The sequence below is a fragment of the Musa acuminata genome, chromosome BXJ2-3, assembly GCF_036884655.1.
Source record: "Musa acuminata AAA Group cultivar baxijiao chromosome BXJ2-3, Cavendish_Baxijiao_AAA, whole genome shotgun sequence".
Classification (NCBI taxonomy): Eukaryota; Viridiplantae; Streptophyta; class Magnoliopsida; order Zingiberales; family Musaceae; genus Musa; species Musa acuminata.
The window spans coordinates 10,605,275-10,626,378 of NC_088340.1; the positions used below are offsets into that span (position 1 = coordinate 10,605,275).

At 43.8% G+C, this 21,104-nt stretch overlaps 1 protein-coding gene across 1 annotated transcript; it reads left to right on the forward strand.

Moving 5' to 3' along the window:
* The first annotated feature begins 689 nt into the window (after positions 1 to 689).
* On the forward strand, positions 690 to 20,590 carry LOC103974833 (uncharacterized). Its single transcript, XM_065099131.1, has 7 exons — positions 690 to 1,051; positions 1,175 to 1,216; positions 18,087 to 18,169; positions 18,301 to 18,402; positions 18,511 to 18,725; positions 19,875 to 19,969; positions 20,124 to 20,590. Exons 1-7 carry the CDS (start codon positions 907 to 909, stop codon positions 20,360 to 20,362), a joined length of 921 nt encoding a protein of 306 aa, XP_064955203.1. The 5' UTR covers positions 690 to 906; the 3' UTR covers positions 20,363 to 20,590.
* Positions 20,591 to 21,104: the final 514 nt, after the last annotated feature.

The following is a 21,104-nucleotide window of genomic DNA, read 5'->3' on the forward strand; positions in this document are numbered from 1 at the left end:
TGTGTCATCTCAATTTCGAATAACATTGTAAATATCCTAAATTTATTGAAAATTTTTCAGGACAGGGAGGTTTATGTTTCACCATCAAGGAAGTCTTAAAGATGATCTCTATATACTACTTGACCTAATTGTTGGAAAGCAAGTTGTATCGTCTAAAATAATAGAATCATGCTCGAGCAAGTAATTTGATATTGGTTAAAATATAGTCGATAAATTCTGTTGAGATACTCAGATTGGCTAAAGTGTTAATTATCATGTTCAACTCCAGTGTAAGTGTCATATACGATGTAATCAAAATTTTTAATAAATTAAAAAATATTTGGATAATAGTAATAATCATAAATTAAACTACTAGCTGTCCATTAGCATAATAATTTTAAAATTTAACTTGATATTAATGTCATTTTAAAAACTATTAGATAACATAAGGATCAAATAATTGGTAAAAGTACTAAGGGATACAAGTCAACAGGAATGACATATATGAAATGTCATTTTATATGCGAGATATATGTATATATATACACCAATTCCAAACATGGTAAAAGGACCTAAAGTAAAGAGCATACTTTAATCCTAGGTGGCTAGGTGGACGGTGATGATCGTGCCCATCGTTAAGGTCCGACGGCTCCGCTTCATTTCCGTACCCGAACGCCGACAAAACCCTCCGTGGTACTCTTCTTCCACTCTACTCTTTTCTACTTCAAAGGGTCGATCTTTGACCGGAAGATGTGACCTTCGATCACGGGAAGGATTAAAGACGCCCTCTTTGATTCGATCTTTGTTCCCGAGCACATGTAATCGGATGTCTTTGTTCCTCTTTTGCTTTTTCTTTATTGTTGAGTCGTTTGATTTTTCGTCGATTGGACTCTTGGCATCGAGAGAGCGGAAAGGGGGGGGGGAGAGATGAGTGTCTCGATCTCGGTTATGACTTTTAATCTCCACGAAGGGGATCAGCCTAGCGATAGCCCCAATTCGTGGGAGAAGCGGAAGGATCTCTGCGTGAGTGTGATCACCAGCTATTCCCCTACCATCCTTTGCACTCAGCAAGGTGAGTTCTTGATAGATCTGCGCGGATCTAGGTACTGATACTTGCGTGGAACTCTTATTGTTTTTCCTTTTTGTATTAAAAGGAGGTTTTTTCATTTTTCTATCTTTGTTGGTTGTTTTGTAGGCTTGAAATGGCAGTTGGAGTTCTTGCAGCAGTGTCTGCCAGGTGATTGTTAGATATGTTATATCATTTCTTCATCCGATACACTAAAATTCTTGCGTACTGTTATGTTAGATTTCCTTTTCGCTGCTCTACTGGTCACAAGATTGCTACAGTATTGTTCTTGCTTATATCTTTAATGATTCTGGAAGCACTTTGTTGAATCACATAAAAGTTTCATTGTTATGCAAATATGTACCGATTTGTTTCTTAATTGTGCCAAAATATGCCATTTCACATTTCTGTAATTACGGTGATGATACAAGATTTCGCTAATGATCAGGTTAACGACTTTAATTTGTTAATTCTTTGTGTTAATGTGGCAGTATGGCAGAAGTTAATTCTGCCTCATGCTCTCAGCGTACAGCTCTGCACTGTTACTAATGTGTTGCCATTGTTATGTAACATCATTGTGGATCATCTTAGATGATGCAAGGGTGCATAACTGTTATAATTTCATGATATTTGGTACTCAACACAAGTGTATGATGGTGTTATTTTAGAATGAAAAATGGCTCTTTGGAGTAGGAGTGTAGGAGAACCGTGGTTTTTTTTTTTTTCAATTTGAATCATTATGCTCAACTTCTCATTTGCAGTCTGATCTGATTTCTCGATTGTAACCCTTCCATTATCATAAGTGCCTCAGTGTCACAGACTTAACTGGTTCTACCTAATTCGTGCGGTACCCTTGTATGTTCGTTCGCAAAGGGTCAATCTTTCTAAAACCTCTTATAGTCCCTTAAGGACATGCAAAAGAGAAGATGGGTTAGAATAAGCGTTTATCTCGGGATCCAACAAGCAACCATTTTAGGAAACACTTGATAGGCAACGCAAATTATAAATATAGACTTCGCAAGTTCTAAACGGTCGTGCGACAAAGGGTCCAAGGTTGTCCGTCATGGCCGAAAGTCCCCACAAGTGCCAACATGACACTGCTATGGAGCAAGACAACAAACTAGCCCTAGACACTACCCTAAAGGCCCAATCAATCATGTGTCACCCAGGTAGCTCCTGGGTGCTGTGCTAGTTGACATTCCGCACCACTCTATGGAGCTAGAAGACCCTCAAAATTGCTGCTTGAATGGTATGTTTCTGGATAGTTTTGCCTCTATCTGACGGTTACACCAACCAAAATGGGGTTGCCAAACCTATTGCAAGCCCTATACATATTGTGCAAAGCATAAATAAAATCGAAAGACACAAACATATATGAGCATTACATTGAACACTCTGTTTACAGCTTTGTTCATGATATTCTCTCCCACTTATTCCTTCGATGCCCTCGTCGAAGCCTTTGCAAACGCTACATCTCCTCGCCTTTATTGAATCTTTAATCTTCTGCTCCAGTTACAATGTGTCTTTTGACTTCTAACTGCTCTCCGTTGCTTTTGTTAAGTAGTTGAATTTTGATCCACCATGTGGCTTCAACTTGCCAATGACTCTAACTCTAGTGTGGGGTCGACCGAGTTGTATTGATCGTTATTGGTTCTTGCGGATCCTTCAGATGAAGGAAATTTTCTTATTATGCGTCAGTCTCTCAAACGTCTTACATCGCTTAAACTGGGTGGATGTCTATTGGAGCTTTAACAAGCGTCGAAACTTTAAAGTTTTTGAGGTCTTCCTCCGTAAAATTTGCTCATCGATTCCTTTTCTACGTAGTTATCGCCTTCAAGTAGGTTTGCATCACCTCCTTTTTTATTGTCATTCTGTTGGGAAATGAAGCAGACAGACAATCTACTTTTGGTAGCACCGATCGCCATTGGTGAAGATTTGACAACTGTTGCCTTCCACTTTCTTTGAAGGGTCTTTGAACATGTGCAGAGTTTTTCTGCTAAATAAATAAGTGAACTGGGGTACTCGGTTTCTCCCATTCTCTTTAAAGTTGAGAAGACAAAGATTACTCGACTTCGCTCGCCTTCTCGAGGGTTATACTCCATGCATCGAGCTAGTTACTAGCCTTCGTTTGCTCTTTGCTCACACTTCTGAAACACCCGAAGTGTTTGCACTCCTTATGTTGAGTTAGCTAATGTGATTCGCCTTCTCATTGCCATCGAACTTCTGAACTGCAAGAAGTTTTGCTCGAAAAAAGCAAAAGTTTGCCCCGACTTCGAGCAAGTCTTCAATAGTTTTGGTCTAGGATTGTACCATCTTCTCCATCATTTTTTGTGGCCTACTTTGAATAGAAAAGGTACAACACCGTATACTGCCTACTTTGTTCTATTATCGAGCACTCTTGCATTGACCCAAAGTCCCTCACTTTCGGCTATTTTAATGAGAAGCCCATTGACATCGGTCATACGAAGTTCCCTAGCCTCTACCCTTCAACCTTGTCTTGGTACTTGGAGTTTGCCTCTGCATTCTCCACCTCTTCGACCCCTTTCACGACCAAGCACTCTCCCTCCATGAGAGTAGGAGATCGATGACTCTACGGAAGTCTCGCCTTTACGGTACCATAGCGCTACAATGCCCATTGCCCTACTATCCATCGTCTCGTATCTGCGTCTTTTTCTTCGCGATTGGTAAATCCGCCTTTACGGCACTGCGACACTCATCCAAGTCCACCTTCATTCTAATTGATGCTTGGTTTTGGGTAACTAAGTCCCTCTAAACCCATTGTCACTTCCTCGCCCCTTTCAACCACCTACTTCAATACCTTTGTATTCTCCGAGCAGTTCCCTTTGGTCGATAGAAAGACAGATTGCAACTCTCATATATAGCCTCCGCCATCATGTTATAGGGCTCACGTCAATCCTATTCTCCTTTGCTTTCTTAGTAGTAACATTTGCTTACTCGACCTTATCTTCTGATTTGTCGAGCTCTCTTAAGTAAATATGAGCTCTGGAGCAGTCCAACTCTCCAGCTGCTCCGATCATACCTCTGTATAATTAAGTCCCACATGGGACTCACTGGTACTTGGACTCGAAATTTTCCCTTGGTGGTACACAAGCCCCCTATGCTGATATAACAAAGGCTTTCATCCGATGCAAAATTCGATAAATGCATTGTCACACACTTAGCTAGTTTTGCACTAAGTCGTGTGACACCCTTGTGTGTTCGTCCGCAAAGGTTAGCCTCCCTGAAATCTCTTATGGTCCCTTAAGACCTACAAAAGAGAAAACGGGTTAGAGAAAGTGTTTTACTCGGGATCCATAAGCAATCATTTCAACAAACACTTCATAACCAATGCAAATTACAAATAGACTTCACAAACTCTAAACGGTCGCACAACAAAGGGTCCATAATGGTCTACTACATATCCAAATCCCCACAAGTGCCAACATAACATAACCTTTGTTTGCAAGCCTAAGACGGCCACTAAAACAAAATAAAATGGGGCTGCTAAGCCTACTATTAGCCCTTTACATGTTGTGCAAAGCACGGATATACATGAGCATTACATCAAACACCCCGTTTACAGTTTTGTCCGTGGCATTCTCTCCCACGTATTCCTTCGATGTCCTTGTTGAAGCTTTTGCAGACGCTGCATCTCCTCGCCTTTGCTGGGTCTTCAATCTTCTGCTCTAGTTGCAATGCGCCTCTTGGCCAACTGCACTCCGCCGCTATTGTTCAGTAGTCGAACTTTGATCCGCCATGCTGTTTCAACTCGCCAATGACTCTGACTCTAGTGTGAGGTTGGTTGAGTTGTGCTGATCCCTATTGTTTCCTACGGATCTCTCAAATGAAGGAAAAGACCATCCTTAGTATGCGTCGGTCTCTCAAATACCTCATGCCGCTTGAACTAAGTGTGGATGCTTGTTGGAGCTTTAATGAGCATCACCTCGCAAACTTTAAAGTTTTTGGATCCTTCGTAAAATTTGCCCATCGATTCTTCTTCCACTTAGTCATCACTTCCAAGTAGGTTCGCATCACTTCCGCTTTCGATTGGCATTCTATTGGGAAATGAAGCGGATAATCTACTCTCAGTAGTACTGATCACCATTGGTGAGGATTTGACAACTATTGTCTTCCACTATGTTTCTTCGAAGGGTCTTTGAACCTGTGCAAAGCTCCTCTATTGGATAGATAAGAGAATTAGGGTACTCGGTTTCGCCCATTCTCTTAAGAGTTGAGAAGGTAAAGGTTACTTGACTTCGCCCTCCTCCTCGAGGGTTGTACTCGATACATCGAGATGATTACTAGCTTTCGCCCACTCTTTTGCTCACACTTCTGAAGCACTCGAAGTGTTTGCATTTCTTGCGTTGAGTTAGCTACTGTGATTCACCTTCTCAATGCCATCGAACTTATGAAATGTAAGAAGTTTTCATCCAACTTGAAGCAAGTCTCTAATAATTTTAGTCGCCTTTGGGATTGTACCATCTTCTCCATCATCTTTGTCGCCTACTCCTCTGAGTCGCAAAGGTATAGCACCGTGTACTGCCTATTTCGTTCCTTGGTTGAGCACTCTTGCATCGACCTGAAGTCCTCCATTTTCGACTATCTTGATGAGAAGCTCGTTGATACCGGTCTTACGAAGTTCCTTGGCCTTTGCCCTTCAGCCTTGTCTTCGTACATAGAATTTGCCTCTGCATTCTCCACCTCCTCGACCCCTTTCACGACCAAGCACTCTCCCTCCATGAGAATAAGGGATCGATGATTTCACGGAAGTCCCACTTCTACGGTACTATGGCGTTGTCATGCTTATGGCCCTATTATCCGTCACCTCGCATCTGCATCCCTTTCTTCGCGATCGGTAGATCTGCCTCTGTGGCACTATGACACTCCTTCGAGTCCATCTTCATTCTAATCGATGCTTGGTTTTGGGTAACTAAGTCCCTCTAGACTCGTCGTCGCTTCCTCGTCCCTTTTAATCCTCTACTTCAACACCTCTATGTTTTCCGAGCAGTTACCCTTAGTCGATAAAAATACAAACTACAACTCCCATACATGGCCTCCCATCATCATGTTGTAGGGTTTGCACCGATTCTGTTATCCTTAGCTTCCTTGGTAGCAACATTCATTTACTCGACCTTGTCCTCTGACTTGTCAGGCTCCCTTAAGTGAATATGAGCTCTGGAGTAGTCCAACTCTCCAATCGCTCCGATTATACCTCTGCATGGTCAAGTCTCCCCCCATAGGACTCACTAGTACTTACATTCGAAATTCTCCCTCGGTGGTACACAGCCCCCATATGCTAATGATCAAAACTTTATCCGATGCAAAATTCGATGCACACACGGAAGACCCGCCTCTGCGATACCATGACATTTACTCCTTGAATACATAGCATTTCTTGTCGTCGTGTTGTTCCCTCTTTGCAAGACATCAGGACTTATCCATCGCTCGTTTTTAATTTAATCAACTTTCTGTTTTACAGGTCTTTCGGAACCTGTACGAGGTTGCAACTAGGCTGACCCTTTGCGGACGCGTATGTTGCAAGGGCGCCTCATGACTTAGGCAATCCCAGCTAAGTCCGACAAGTTGGCGCAAGGGTGCTTCGCGACTTAGCCGCAAAGGTGCCTCACGACTTAGGCAATTCCAACTAAGTCCGTGATATTATGGCATCAAAGCGGGCAAGCAATTCGAGCAAGCAGCAAAGGAACTTCGCAATTTCGCTATGGCAAAGCATCGTGGCGAATCAAGCAAGGCAGGGCAAGCCAGACCTTTGCCCCAAGCAACCGCAGGTAGGCTGCAAGTGCAAACTCGCTCTCATGTCGTTGGAGCCGCTTTGGAGGGTCATGGCAGCGAACATGATGAGCGAGACATTGGCTACTCTCCACGAGCGGAGGAGGCGCAATCTGGAGCGCCAACCGAGAAGAAAAGCCATAAGGAGAGACTTATAGCGGCGGAAACCCGCTTAGACGTTCTTGAAGCGAGCTTGGAGGAACTCTACCAAGGCCAACGAAGGCTTCTTGGGGTAGAGAGCTTGCAAGAAAAAGCTGAATCCCGAATCGACAAGGTCAAGGCCCTAGTCGATCGATTGTCGGACGACACCAAAGACTCCGTGCAACATTTGCAGGAAGTCGTGGCAGAACTCACTTCCAGGGTGACCATGCTCACAAGGGCACTAAATGCAGGAGGAAGCAACACCTGCGTTGCGCTGCCACAAAACTTGAGGGCACCCGAGCCACATTGTTGTGGAGGTGCCAAAGATGCTAAAGAGCTCGAGAATTTCCTGTTCGACATGGAACAATACTTTCGAGCTACGAGGCCTGATTCTGAAGAAACCAAAGTTTCGATAGCAACCATGTATTTGAATGGGGATGTAAAACTTTGGTGGCGAACTCGTTGGGAGGAGATCCAACAAGGTCATTGTCGGGTGGACACATGGGAGGACTTAAAGCGAGAGTTGAGAACTCAGTTTCTACTTGAGAGCACAGAGTTCGTCGCAAGGAGGAAACTAAGACAACTCCGCCAAAGTACTTCCATTCGAGACTATGTAAAGCAATTTTCTGCACTAATGCTGGACATACAAGACATGTCCGAGAAGGATAAGCTGTTCAGCTTCCTCGATGGTTTGAAGGCATCGGAGCAACAAGAATTGCATCGAAGGAATGTCATCGATGTGATCGGGGCAATTGTTTCCGCAAAAAGACTCACCGACTTTGTTTCCTCCGAGGACCCGGGAAAAAGGAAACAATCTTCAGGAAATCACCCTCCAAAATATTCTCGTGGGAAGGAACCCGAGGGCGAACAGAGGAAGAAGAGTTCCCACAAAGGGCCAAGCTCAAAAGGCAAGGCCCCAAAACATGGTGGATGCTTCTTGTGCAGAGGGCCGCATATGGTGAGAGAGTGCCCACAGAAGCAAGCACTAAATGCCTTAGCAGCTTCTATTCATCCCCCCAAATCGGACAAGGGCAAGGTTGCCGCTCTCAGTTTGAGTAGTTCAAAATCCAACAACGACGATGAGGAGTCGGAAGGTCCCCGGATGGGAGCAATGCGTTTATTGAACGCTATACGGGGTCAAGTGGGGGAGAACATGAAGGCAAAGCCACAAAAAGTAGGAAGTAGCGAGCTGATGTACGTAGATATTAAGCTCAATGGCCAAACGACCCGTGCAATGGTGGACACGGGTGCTACCCACAACTTTATTGTCGATCGAGAAGCAAAGCGACTTGGGCTGATCTTGGAGAAGAACCCAAGTCGAATGAAGGCGATAAACTCAGAGGCCAAGCGAATCTCCGGGTTGGCAAAGGGAGTTCCCATCAAGATCGGAAAATGGAGCGGGAGCACAAACATGATGGCGGTGCCATTGGACGACTTTCAAGTGATTCTTGGAATGGAATTCATGCACGCGGCGAAGTTGGTGCCAATGCCATTCCTAAACTACATATGTATGATGGGAGTGACGACCCCTGTGTGGTTCCCGTCTCTTAGAGAGGAACCAGGATACCCCAACAGATATCGGCATTACAATTGAAGAAAGGGGTACGAAATGACAAATTAACATTCGTGACTGCTATAAAGCTAGAGCCACTCGACGAGAAGGCTATTTATGAACCTGCTGTGGTGGCGAACGTCCAGAAGGAGTTCACAGATGTTGTGCCACTCGAGTTACCGAAGACCCTGCTGCCATGCAGAGGCGTGGATCATCACATCGAGTTAGAGCCAAGAGTGAAGCCTCCAGTGAGACCACCCTACCGCATGGCCCCTTCAGAGTTGACAGAGCTCAAAAAGCAGTTATGTGAACTGCTAAGCGGTGGTCTCATCCGCAGTTCTAAAGCACCCTTCGTAGCTTAAGTTCTTTTTCAAAAGAAACAAGATGGGAGCCTCCGACTATGCGTCGATTATCGAGCCCTCAACAAAGTGACGGTGAAGAATAAGTATCCCATCCCGCTCATCGCAGATTTGTTCGACCAATTGGGCAAAGCCAAGTATTTCTCTAAACTTGACCTCCGATCCGGGTACTGGCAGGTGCGCATTGCTGAAGGCAACGAAGCGAAGACTACCTGCGTGACCAGGTATGGAGCATTTAAGTTCTTGGTTATGCCTTTCGGCTTAACCAACGCTCCATCCACGTTCTGCACTCTTATGAACCAACTATTCAAAGAGTATTTGGATAAGTTCGTGGTTGTCTACTTGGACGATATCATCGTCTACAGCCAAACGCTCGAGGAGCATGTCGAGCACCTTCGGACAATTTTCAAGGTTCTCAGGGAGAAACTTTGTTCGTGAAAATGGAGAAGTGCTACTTTGCTCAAACGAAGATCTTATTCTTGGGGCATCGAATCGGTGATGGCTCTATTCAGATAGACAAATCGAAGGTGCAAGTTGTTGCGGAATGGCGAACTCCAAAGAAGGTGCCAGAGCTGAGATCCTTCCTTTGTTTCGTCAACTACTATCGACGCTTCATAGCGGGGTATTCGAAGCGTGCAACTCCACTGACAGAGTTGCTGTGTTGGAAGAACCGGTGCTCAAATTGTCGGACTATGGCGAGGCCCTTCGAAGTCCATACTGATGCTTCAGACTTCGCTATTGGGGGAGTACTCATGCAGGAGGGTCATCCGGTGGCCTACGAGAGCCGCAAGCTCAACGAGACCGAGCAGCGGTATCCGGTGCACGAGAAGGAGATGACAGCGATGGTCCACTATCTACGAGTTTGGCGACACTACCTTCTTGGATCGCGATTTGTGCTGAGGACAAGCAACATCGCTTTGAGCTATTTCCAAACTCAGAAGAAACTTTTCCCAAAGCAAGCACGATGGCAGGATTTCGTGGTTGAGTTTGATATGGCAATGGAGTATAAGCCCGGAAAGGGAAATGTCGTGGCTGATGCATTGAGTCGGATAGTGGAGCGTGTGAATGTCGTACAATTGGAGGACATAGGCCAAACGAGTCAGTTGCACTCCAACTTCCTTTTCAGGATTAGGGATGGACTGTACAGTGATCCCTAGGCCTGTTAGTCCAAGGAACCCGCGTAGTAATTTCACGTTTGTAGGTTTCGGCCAGCCTTGCATTGTCTCAATTTTTGTTGGGTCTACCGCCACTCCTTCTAATATTATGTGCCTAAGGTACTTTACTTTTTGCTTGAGAAAGCTACACTTTGGTTGCTTAACAAAAAGAGTATTCTCCCGAAGGATCGTTAGAATAATCCGTAAATGCTGAAAGTGAGTCTCAAGAGAAGGGTTGTAAATGAGAATATCATCGAAAAATACCAGCACAAATTTGCGAAGAAAGCTCCAAAAAATATCGTTCATGAGACTTTGAAAGGTTGAAGGAGCTTTAGTGAGTCCAAAAGGCATTACCAAGAATTCATAATGACCATCATGTGTGCGGAATGTAGTTTTTGGAATGTCATCTTCACATACTCGAGTTTTGTGGTAACCGGATCGGAGGTCCAACTTCGTGAAGACTCGAGCTCCTTTTAATTCATCAAGAAGTTCATCCACCACTGGTATTGGGTACTTGTCCTTGACGGTGATGCCATTTAAAACTCGGTAGTCGATGCACATCTGCCAAGTTTCGTCCTTCTTGCGTACAAGTAGCACTGGTGAGGAATAGGGGCTGCAACTTGGCCAAATCACCCCTGTTTCAAGCATCTCCTTTACGATCTTTTCAATTTTATCTTTTTGGAGGTGAGGATATCGGTACGGTCGAGTGTTCGCTGGTGGCTTGCCTGGAAGGATTGGAATTCGATGGTCATGTTGTCGAGAAGGAGGAAGACCGCATGGTTCAGCAAAAATGTTGGCAAATTCAGTAAGCAATTGGGCAAGATTTTGATCTTCAATTTCTATTTTCTTCTCCTCTGGTTGCTGTTGGAGGTGCATCAAAAAGCCACCATTTACCTTGTGTAAAACTTTCTCCATTCATTGGGTCGAAACAGTGGTAACGTTGCTTCCGCGCTTCCCACGTAGGATGATCTGTTTGCCTTTATAGTAGAATTTCATAATTAATTTAGAAAAGTTCCAAGAGACATCACCTAGTGTAGTCAGCCATACTATACCAAGCACTGCCTCATAGTCATCAAGTGGTAGGAGGAAGAAATCGGTGATAATTTCTTGATCTTGCAATAATAGTTTCACCTGCGGGCATCTTTGGTCGCATTTTAGGATTCTGCCGTCGACCACCTTTACATCGAACTTGCTGCAACCTTCAATATGCAGTGTCATCCGAGCAGCAACCTTACTATTCTGGAAGTTATTAGTGCTGCCCGTGTCGATGAGAACAGTAATCGGCTGTTGTTTGAGAAGGCCTCCAACTAATGCAGCTCATCAAAGAAGGCAAGGCACGACGATTTTGGGTCCAGGAGGGACTCGTTTACATAAAAGGCAATAGGGCTTATGTCCCTCGAGTGGACAATTTGAGGCGTGAGCTCTTAAGAGAGTGTCACGATTCCCTTTGAGTTGTACATCTAGGTATTCACATAACCTTGGCTCTCGTGGAGAGGGCCTTTTACTGGCCGAAGATGGGGATTGATGTGGAGGAATATGTTCGAACGTGCCTCGCTTGCCAACAAGACAAGGTGAAACAGCGGAAGCCGGTGGGACTTTTGTAGCCGTTGCCCGTACCAGAAAGGCCGTGGGAGAGCATTTCCTTGGATTTCATATCAAGCTTGTCGGTAGTAGGGGGACTCGGATCGATACTCGTGTTGGTCGATCGATTTTCAAAGTATGCAACTTTCATTGCTGCACCCCTATACTGTTCAGCAGAGGAGGCAGCCAAGCTGATGATGAAGAATGTGGTGAAGTATTGGGGACTCCCGCACAATATCATCAGTGATCGAAACGCTCGGTTCCTGGGACGATTCTGGACCGAGCTATTCAAATTATTGGGGTCTAAGTTATACTTCTCCACAAGCCTCCACCCCCAGACGGATGGCCAAACCGAAAGGATAAACTCGCTCTTGGAGCAATATCTTCGGTACTACGTGAGTGCCAACCAACAAGATTGGGTGAAGCTGTTGGACATAGCCTAATTCTCCTACAATTTGCAGCGGAGCTCTGCGTCCAACAAGAGCCCCTTCGAGATCATTACAGGACAACAACCGTCAACTCCTCACACCTTGGCTATCGGATATATTGAGAGTAGTCTGTCAGCATATCACTTTGCAAAAGAATGGCATCGAAATGCAGATATTGCACGGACTTACTTGAAGAAGGCGGCCAAAAAGATGAAGAAGTGGGCCGACTTAGGAAGGCGACCGCAGGAGTTCAAAGTCGGCGATTTGGTGTTGGTGAAGGTCCAACCAGCATCACTTCAATTCTTTAGGAACAAAGTACACAAAGGATTGGTGCGCAAGTATGAAGGGTCTTTCCCAATTATCAGTAGGGTGGGCAACGTCTCCTACAGGTTGCAGCTTTCGTCGTGGCTCAAAATTCATAATGTTTTTCACGCCAGCAACTTGAAAGCCTACCACTCAGATTCGCAAGATGCTTCCCGAAGTTTTTCAACTTGGCTACCCCCCACCAGAGCCTCCTACGAGAAGCGAGTTGAAACCATTCTGGCGGATCGCAAGATAAAGCTACCCAATGGAGCTGAGCAGACCGAGTACTTGGTGAAGTGGCAAAAGCTTCCTCGAACTGAAGTCAATTGGGAGCCCGAAGACGCCCTACGACATGAAGAAGCAATAATCAACAACTACCAACAAGCGTTGACGAGGGCGTCGACAGTTTAAGTAGGGGAGAATATCACGAATGGTCGTTGCGCACCCACAACAACTTCGTTCAATGAATCGTTCGTCGCTTTTACATGCTTGTACCGAGATACGATAGCATGTTTTGCCTTAGTTTTGTGTATTTTTGCTTGTAAAAATACATGTTTGAACAGGTTGCAACGCTGCAGTGCGACCGCTCGCCGCGTCGGGCCGAACTTGCCCAAAACAGCTTCGTTTTCACGTGCCACGGCTTGTTTTCTACAAGTCGCAACTGCGCACGAAACGTTAGCCATCTCAGCACCCTGGAACCCCCCGGGTGGCACAGGGCTAGATGGGGCTTCGGTATATTGTCGGGCATTGAAAAAAACTCTTCACAAGTTCACACGTTAACTTGACGGGAACTTGCTTTCGCGCTTGGCACCCGGTGAGCAGTTGTTTGTAGACTTGCAACTGTTCGTTCTACCTTCTAAAGTCCTTGTTTTCCTCCTTCCTCTCTTTTCTCCTGTGCGCACATGGTGCTTGCTGAATTGCTTGTAAAGCTTTCCTCTTTGCGAGACGTCGGGATTTGTCCGTCGCTCGTTTTTAATCTAATCAACTTTCTGTTTTATAGGTCATTCGGGACCTGTACGAGGTTGCAACTAGGCTAACCCTTTGCTGATGTGTATGTCGTAAGGGTGCCTCATGACTTAGGCAATCCCAACTAAGTCTGAGAAGTTGGCGCAAGGGTGCTTCGCGACTTAGGCAACCCAAGCTAAGTTCGCGTCTTGGCCGCAAGGGTGCCTCAAGACTTAAGCAATTCCAGCTAAGTCCGTGACACTATGGAACGACATGATCCTGCTCTTGCCTTTACAAGAGTTCATGTCCTTGACCTCTGTCCAAGGAAAGCTTCATGCCTTCGCACCATATTTCATCTTCTATGCCAACTCCTTTCGTGCAGCTTGGGTACTTCACCAAGTTACACCCAAGTTGCTCTGCTCCCCGATTTGCATTGAGTTGATGGTGGCCCTTGCGCTCACCATTTCACAGGTCAGTCCTCTGTTGAGTCTGATCTTCATATCGGCTCTAAGTGTGCCTTCATTTTGTGTTGCCTTGAGTCGTTCCCCCACTTGATCTCACAATGCATCCACTAATGCATTACCTCATACGAGATCATGCGATGACTCCTCGCCACTCACTCGGTCTGTTGAGCTTTGTGGGGTTGTTGTCTTGAGGTACTCAACATGTGCGGTCCGTTGTACATGATTCTCCCTCTGGAGAATCAGGACTTATCCTTCCAAAGTATCTGTCCCGTTGGAGCAACTTCACTCTTCGCATCTTTCCCTTTGGAAGTTTCGAAGACCATCATCCCTTTGGACTACTCCACCTTGCTGAACAAACTGTGCATTATTCTACCCCTACAAATGCACTTGCCAGATTGAGACTCCTAGCTAATACAGCCCTTGCTGCACCCCTCAAGGCCTAACAATATGCTGAACTCACTGCACACTTCAACCTCCTACGGGCGTATCCTTCTCATGCCGAAGAGAGTTTCAATGCTCCACGGCGTCGAGTTTCAATCACCTTGGGATGGCCACGAATATTCCATCGTCCGCATACAAGCGCCCTTGCATGAGTATCGAATTATTTGAGTTAGCAATTCCCTTCACCTCTGCGAGCTTTGCACAACTCTTTCAGTCACTAAACAACTCATTCCACTTTACACGGTTTCATCCTTTACCAAGCGCCTCGCTTGCCTTGAGCACCATCAAGTATGGTTGCTAACGTCAAGCCGTAGCTCGAACTCAGCCATCACAACCTTAGTGCGCTACGCATTCTTACCAGCTTAATTGTTCTCGTAGTGCCTCTTGCGCGAAGGGTTGGCCATTCCTCTGAATGTCAATCTCAGATGCCCGCTCCTCTGAGCGACTCCTTTTCCCTATATCTTCATGCCCGTTTCCCCTAAACGGTCGCGCGTGCTGGCTGCCCTCAACGCAACCCGGTTAGATCCCCTACGTTTACATGCCAAGTGTTTCTATGTGTGCTTGTCCCGCTCTGATACCATATGTCACGCACTTAGTTGGTTTTGCCTAAGTCGTGCGGCACCCTTGCGTATCCGTCCGCAAAGGTCAGCCTCCCTGAAACCTCCTATGGTCTCTTAGGATATACAAAAGAGAAAACAAGTTAGAGAAAGTGTGTCACTCGGGATCCACAAGCAATCATTTCAGCAAACACTTCATAGCCAATGCAAATTACAAACGGACTTCACAAACTCTGAACGATCGCATAGCAAAGGGTCCAAAATGGTCCACTATAGATCGAAATCCCTACAAGTGCCCACATGACACAACCTTTGTTTGCAAGCCTAAGACAGCCACCAAAACCAAAGAAAATGGGGCTGCTAAGCCTATTATTAACCCTTTCCATGCTGTGCAAAGTATGAACAAAGCTGAAAGACACGGACATATATGAGCATTACATCAAACACCTCATTTACAGTTTTGTCCATGACAGCATGGCAGACCCGCCTATGCGATATCATGGCATTCACTTCTTGAATCCATAGCCCTTTTTGTTGTCATGTTATTCACCGAATTGGAGCTCCCAATAGCTCCCGATCATACCTCCGTATAATCTAGTCCCTTGCGAGACATGTCTTGTGTGTGTCGCATTGTCTCGAACTATTTCACCATAATCTGTTGCATTATGTGACCTCCTAGTGACATCTTCATTGCATTCTGATCCTTGTGAGATGAACTTAGATTGCGATCTCTCAATGTATAACCTCTGCAAACACATCGTAGGGCCTTTGTCACCTCCGATTGTGTTCGCTCATTTGGCAATCGACATTCGTCCACCCACTCTCGGGTCACACCCGGACGAACCACAGCTCTATGACAGTCTGTCGCCTAGTAGCTCTAAGTCCATTGATTTCGTTGAAATTGATGCGCCATTGAATGGATCCTGGGCCTTTGGCCCCCAACACAATCTCCGCTGCACACCACTTTCTTCGTGACAACTCGAATGGTAGCACTGTGACATATTCTTCAAGAGTACTTGCCTCTGCGTCCTCTTGCCCCGTGCCAAGGCCTTTGACCCCAACTTCACCTTCGTAAGTTGAGTTGCCTTAGTTCCTCTGTCAAATGTTTCGTCGAGATAAGGTGCATGTGTTTCGAAGCTCCCTTCGACTTTTGCACCATACAAGTCGAGTCCATTGCATCAAAATGAGGGACCCATGGAACAACATGATCCTGCTTTTGCTTGCAAGAGTTCATGTTCTTGACCTCTATATAAGGAAAGCTTCGTGCCTCCGCTCCAGGTTCTATCTTCTATATCAACTCCCTTCATATGGCTTCGGCATTTTATCAAGTTTCTCCACTCGGTTTGCATTAAGTTTATGGTGGCCCTCGCTACCACCATTCCACTGGTCAGCCCTTCGTTGAGTTTGATCTTCACATTGGCTCTACATGTGCCTTTGTTTGGTGTTGCCTTGGGTCGCTCCCCACTTAATCTTGCAAGACATCCACCAACGCATTACCTCGTGCGAGATCATGCGACGACTCCCCATCGTTCGCTCGGTCCGTTAAGCTTTGTGGAGTTGTTGTCTTGAGATACCCCTCCTCAACATATGTGGTCTGTTGCATATGATTCTCCCTCTAGAGAACCGAAACTTATTCCTCCTGGATATTTATCCCGTTGGAGTAACTTTTCTCTTTGCATTCTTCCCTCAGGAAGTTTCAGAGACCACCATTTCATTGGACTACTCCGCCTTGCTGAACAAAATATATATTGTTCCGCCCCCACGAACGCACTTGTTAGATTGCAGCTCTTCACCAATACAGCCCTCGTTGTGCCTCTCAAGGCCTAGCAACATACTAAACTTACTGCACACTTTAGCCTCCTATAGACGTATCCTTCTCATGTCAAAGAGAATGTTTCAATGCTCTATACCGTCGAGTTTCAATCGCCTTGAGATGGCTACGGACAATCCATTGTCTGCATACAAGCCTTGTCATGAGTACCGAACTCTTCGATTTAGTAATTCCCTTCACCTCTGTGAACTTTGTACAACTCTTTCGGTCGCTAAGCAACTCATCCCACCATGCATGGTCTCATCTTTTGCCAAGCATCCGCTTGCCTTAAGCACCGTCAAGTTTGGTTGCCAACGTCGAGTCGTAACTCGAACTCAGCCATCCCAACCTTTTTGCACTACGCGTTCTTCCCAGCTCGCTTGTCGTCGTGGTGCCTCTTGTGCGAAGGGTTTGTCATTCCTCTGAATGCCAATCTCGAATGCCCGTTCCTCTAAGCGACTCCTTTCCCTACATCTCAATGCTTGTTTCTCCCAAATGGTCGCGCGTACTGATTGCCCTCAATGCAGCCCCGTTGAGTCCCCGACGTTTGCATGCTAAGTGTTTCTAAGTGTGCTTGTCTTGCTCTAATATCATCTGTCACGAACTTAGCTGGTTTTACCTAAGTCGTACGACACATTTGCGTGTCCATCCACAAAGAGTTAGTTTCCCCGAAACCTCTTGTAGCCCCCTTAAGGATCTATCTAGAAAAGAGAAGACGAGTTAGAGAAAGCGTTTAACTCGGGATCCACTATCAGCCATTTCAGCAAACACTTGATAGACAATGCAAATTACAAATATAGATTTCACAAGCTCTGAATGATCACACGATAAAGGGTCCAAGGTGGTCCGCCGCGGCCAAAAGTCCCCACAAATGCTCACATGACACTAATGCGAAACAACGCAGCGAACCAACCCTAGACACTACCCCAAAGGCTCATATAGTCATATGCCACCCTCAGTAACCCTTGGGTGTTGTGCTGGCTGACACTTCGCACCGCTCTACGGGGCTAGAAAACCCCCAAAATGACTGTCTAGATGGCTTGTTTTTGGGCAATTTTGCCTTTGCATGATGACTGCACACAACTTGCGTTTACAAGCCCGAAATGGTCACAAAAATCAACTAAAATGAGGTTGTCAAATCTACTACAAGCCCTCTATATGCTGTGCAAAGCATGAACAAAACTAAAAGACGCGGGTATACACGAGCATTACATTGAACACCTTGTTTATAACTTTGTCTGTGACATTAGGGCAAAAGGATGCAATTTAATTCCACTTGTTCTGTCTTGCTAGATTTTTCAACTGACATTTATGTTTGACATGGAGAGAGGCTGAGAATATACCTTAGAAACAAAATTTCCTAATGTATTATAATTTATAACTTTTACCATTTTCTTTCAATCTTAACTGTGTATATGGGAATTATTTTGCTGACGACATTTGATAGCACATTTTTATCTCCGGAAATAAGCTCAGCTTATAGTGGTGGTTGTTTTCACTAACTAGTGTGAATATCCAGCATATGAACAATTTGGTATTTCAAGGAAAGGATCTCAAGACACCTCAGATGAATATTGCACAATCTTCTATGATAAGGACAAGGTTTATATTTTTCCCTTGCCTTTGCTTCATTGGGTTTCTCATAGAATCTATTACTAAGAGAATCTATTACTTTCTGAGTTTTAGTAATCATGTCATTGTTGTCCCTGAACGATTTCTTGGATTTGATGAAGGTTGAGCTTCTTGAAGGTGGTACATTCTGGTTGTCAGAATCACCCTCTGTTCCAGGGAGCATGTCATGGGGAGCCACAGTGCCATGCATTGCTACTTGGGCGATATCCTCTCATAATTTGTTGTTAAAGTATATTATAATCTTTGATATTTGATTGTGTGGAACCTGCAAACACTTTTTTTGCTATTTGTTACTTTGACCTGCTTTGCACACTTTTCAACTCAAGAGAGTTGAGCCACCAGGATTCAGCTTCCAAATCGTGAATACAAACCTGGATGAATTCAGTCCTCGTGCACGTAGACGAAGTGCCTTGCTCACCTGGCAACACATAGCTTCTTTGCCACCAAACTTGCCTGTTGTATATTGTGGAGGATTTAATACTCAAAAGGAATCAACTACAGGGCGGTTTTTGCTCGGGAGATCCAGGTAAATTGTAAAACATGATGTGTACCCATCTTTGTAGGTTATGACATTTTTAAGCTGATCAGTTTATGGATTTGCAGTTCGAGTGATTCCTGTGAGTTTTTTTACCCATATTGCTGACTCAGTAAAAATGTCAATCATATATAATATATTTTTTTCTCTTTATAAGGGAATAGAGCATTATCAACTAATGAATTATTGTCTTTTGGATGTTGCAACTTCTAATCTGTTTTCACTCTTCTTATTCTCTTAAATGTTAGACTTGGTATTCATGATCCTCTAGAACATATGTGCTTCAACGTCTATTTGGCTAGATTACATATGGACTGTGAATGTTTAGAAGTTATTTGCAAAGCAGAAAGTCTGCGTGTTGTTGATTTGAAAGTCATCTTTCTTCTAGATTGCCACTACAATCGGTCTGACTGTTTTGTCTGAATTGCTTCTAGCTTCAATCTTCAATTAAGATGTATGACGGTTGAATGAACAAGTGAGATGGTTTTCTGTAGTAATGAAATTTTTTCTCCTATAGATAAGCTAGAGGTTTTATTTTGATTTTGTACTTTATTAAATGTACTTGAGAATTGCTCATCAACAAGGACTACATTATGAAAAATGATCATAATTTGTTAAAGCGGACTTGCATTTATTTCTTTTATTGATGAGGTACCATAGCCAGCAGTGACAATGAAATATCTAAATCAAATAGACACATTGAGTTCCATTGGGGGATGCTCTTCATGTCAATCCTTTGAAAACTAATTTTGAGTCTCTTCACGTTGGTATTTTCAGATTTAACAGCCAGCCAAGGACTCATTTTGCATTTTCTTTTTTCCTTCTATCTGTTAACACTCCCAAGTTGCTTGCGGTAAGAAATCATGTCCGACTCTTTCACTTGGGTAATATCTGGCTACATTTATGGCAACATCCTTGTTTCGGATTTGCTTATTTTGTGCCATCACCACCCAAGAGTTTATTTTTCTAGCTCTTTGTAATATGCACAAATGAGTCCCAAGTCTACCCATTGCCATTCCCAATATTGTTTTAGAGTGCATTGTAATGTTCAATCTTGTCACTTGCCATAGTTTAATACTTTTATCTTGTCTATTAAGTCAATCACTCATTAGGTAATTGTTTTTCATGATCTAATAACAGAGAGCATGGAGTCGTGGGCGATATGAGAGATGCTTGGCCAAATGCTCGGGTTCGGAAAAATATCTCTCTAATACGCACATATCATGGGTTCAAAGGTAAGCCATTTTATCTTCTTGATATTTTCTTTTGCTGAGCTGAGAAAAGATTTCATATTATCCACTTGACTGTCCTTTAAATTTTCCCACCAAGATAATCAAAGAGCTCAGTAGACATTCTCTAGCATTTATTCATCACAGTATGGTCTTGCAGGTGACAAACAAGGTGCTTTGGAATTCCTAAAGCTGATCTTTAGAGCTCTTTGCCTCTGCTGGGATCGCCAGACTCAGGATTTGCATGTCGACTGGATCCTGTTCCGAGGGCGGTCACTGGTTCCTGCATCCTGTGAAGTCGTGAACGATAACATAGACAGCTTCTACCCATCATCTCACTATCCCATCTTCGTGGAGTTCATGCTTCCACGCAACGTGCGGTTCGTCGAGACATCATAAAAAAAGATTTGTCACTTTCATTTCACGTTACGTGCTCTTTTGCCTTCTTTTTTTTCTTCTTTTCTGAATCCAAACTTTAAGCTTGAAAGTTCACCCAGAACACCAGAGTTGTATTGCCCCATGGGCGATCTACTTATCTAATGTAGGGTTCTGCTTGTTGTTTCCATGCCCCCTCAAATTAAGTGCCCTAATAATAAAATGATTAAACATAGCTTATTGTTTCTTTAATTTAGTTTGATCAATAGTTGTTGTGGCTTGTATTAGCAGTGGTTTGATCAATGGCTTTTAGTAATTGCTAAAAGGGATCATTTGTTTGTGAGAATTCATATCCAAACATGTAGAGACAGCCAATCCTTCCTTGTATCTGTGTTCTAAAATTGTGTATTTATTTCTATAATTTAAAATTTCCTAACATATCTCCATAAAACTTTAAATTTTACATAAACGTAAATATATATTACGTTAATTTTCTAAAAAAACCCTAAAAACGTTATATTATATTATATTACAGTATATATATATGTATATGTATATATATATGTATATATATACGTATGTATATATATATATATGTATATATATATATATGTATATATATATATATGTATATATATATATATATGTATATATATATATACATATATATATGTATATATATATATGTATATATATATACACATATGTATATATACATATACATACATATATATATACATACATATATATATGTATGTATATATAT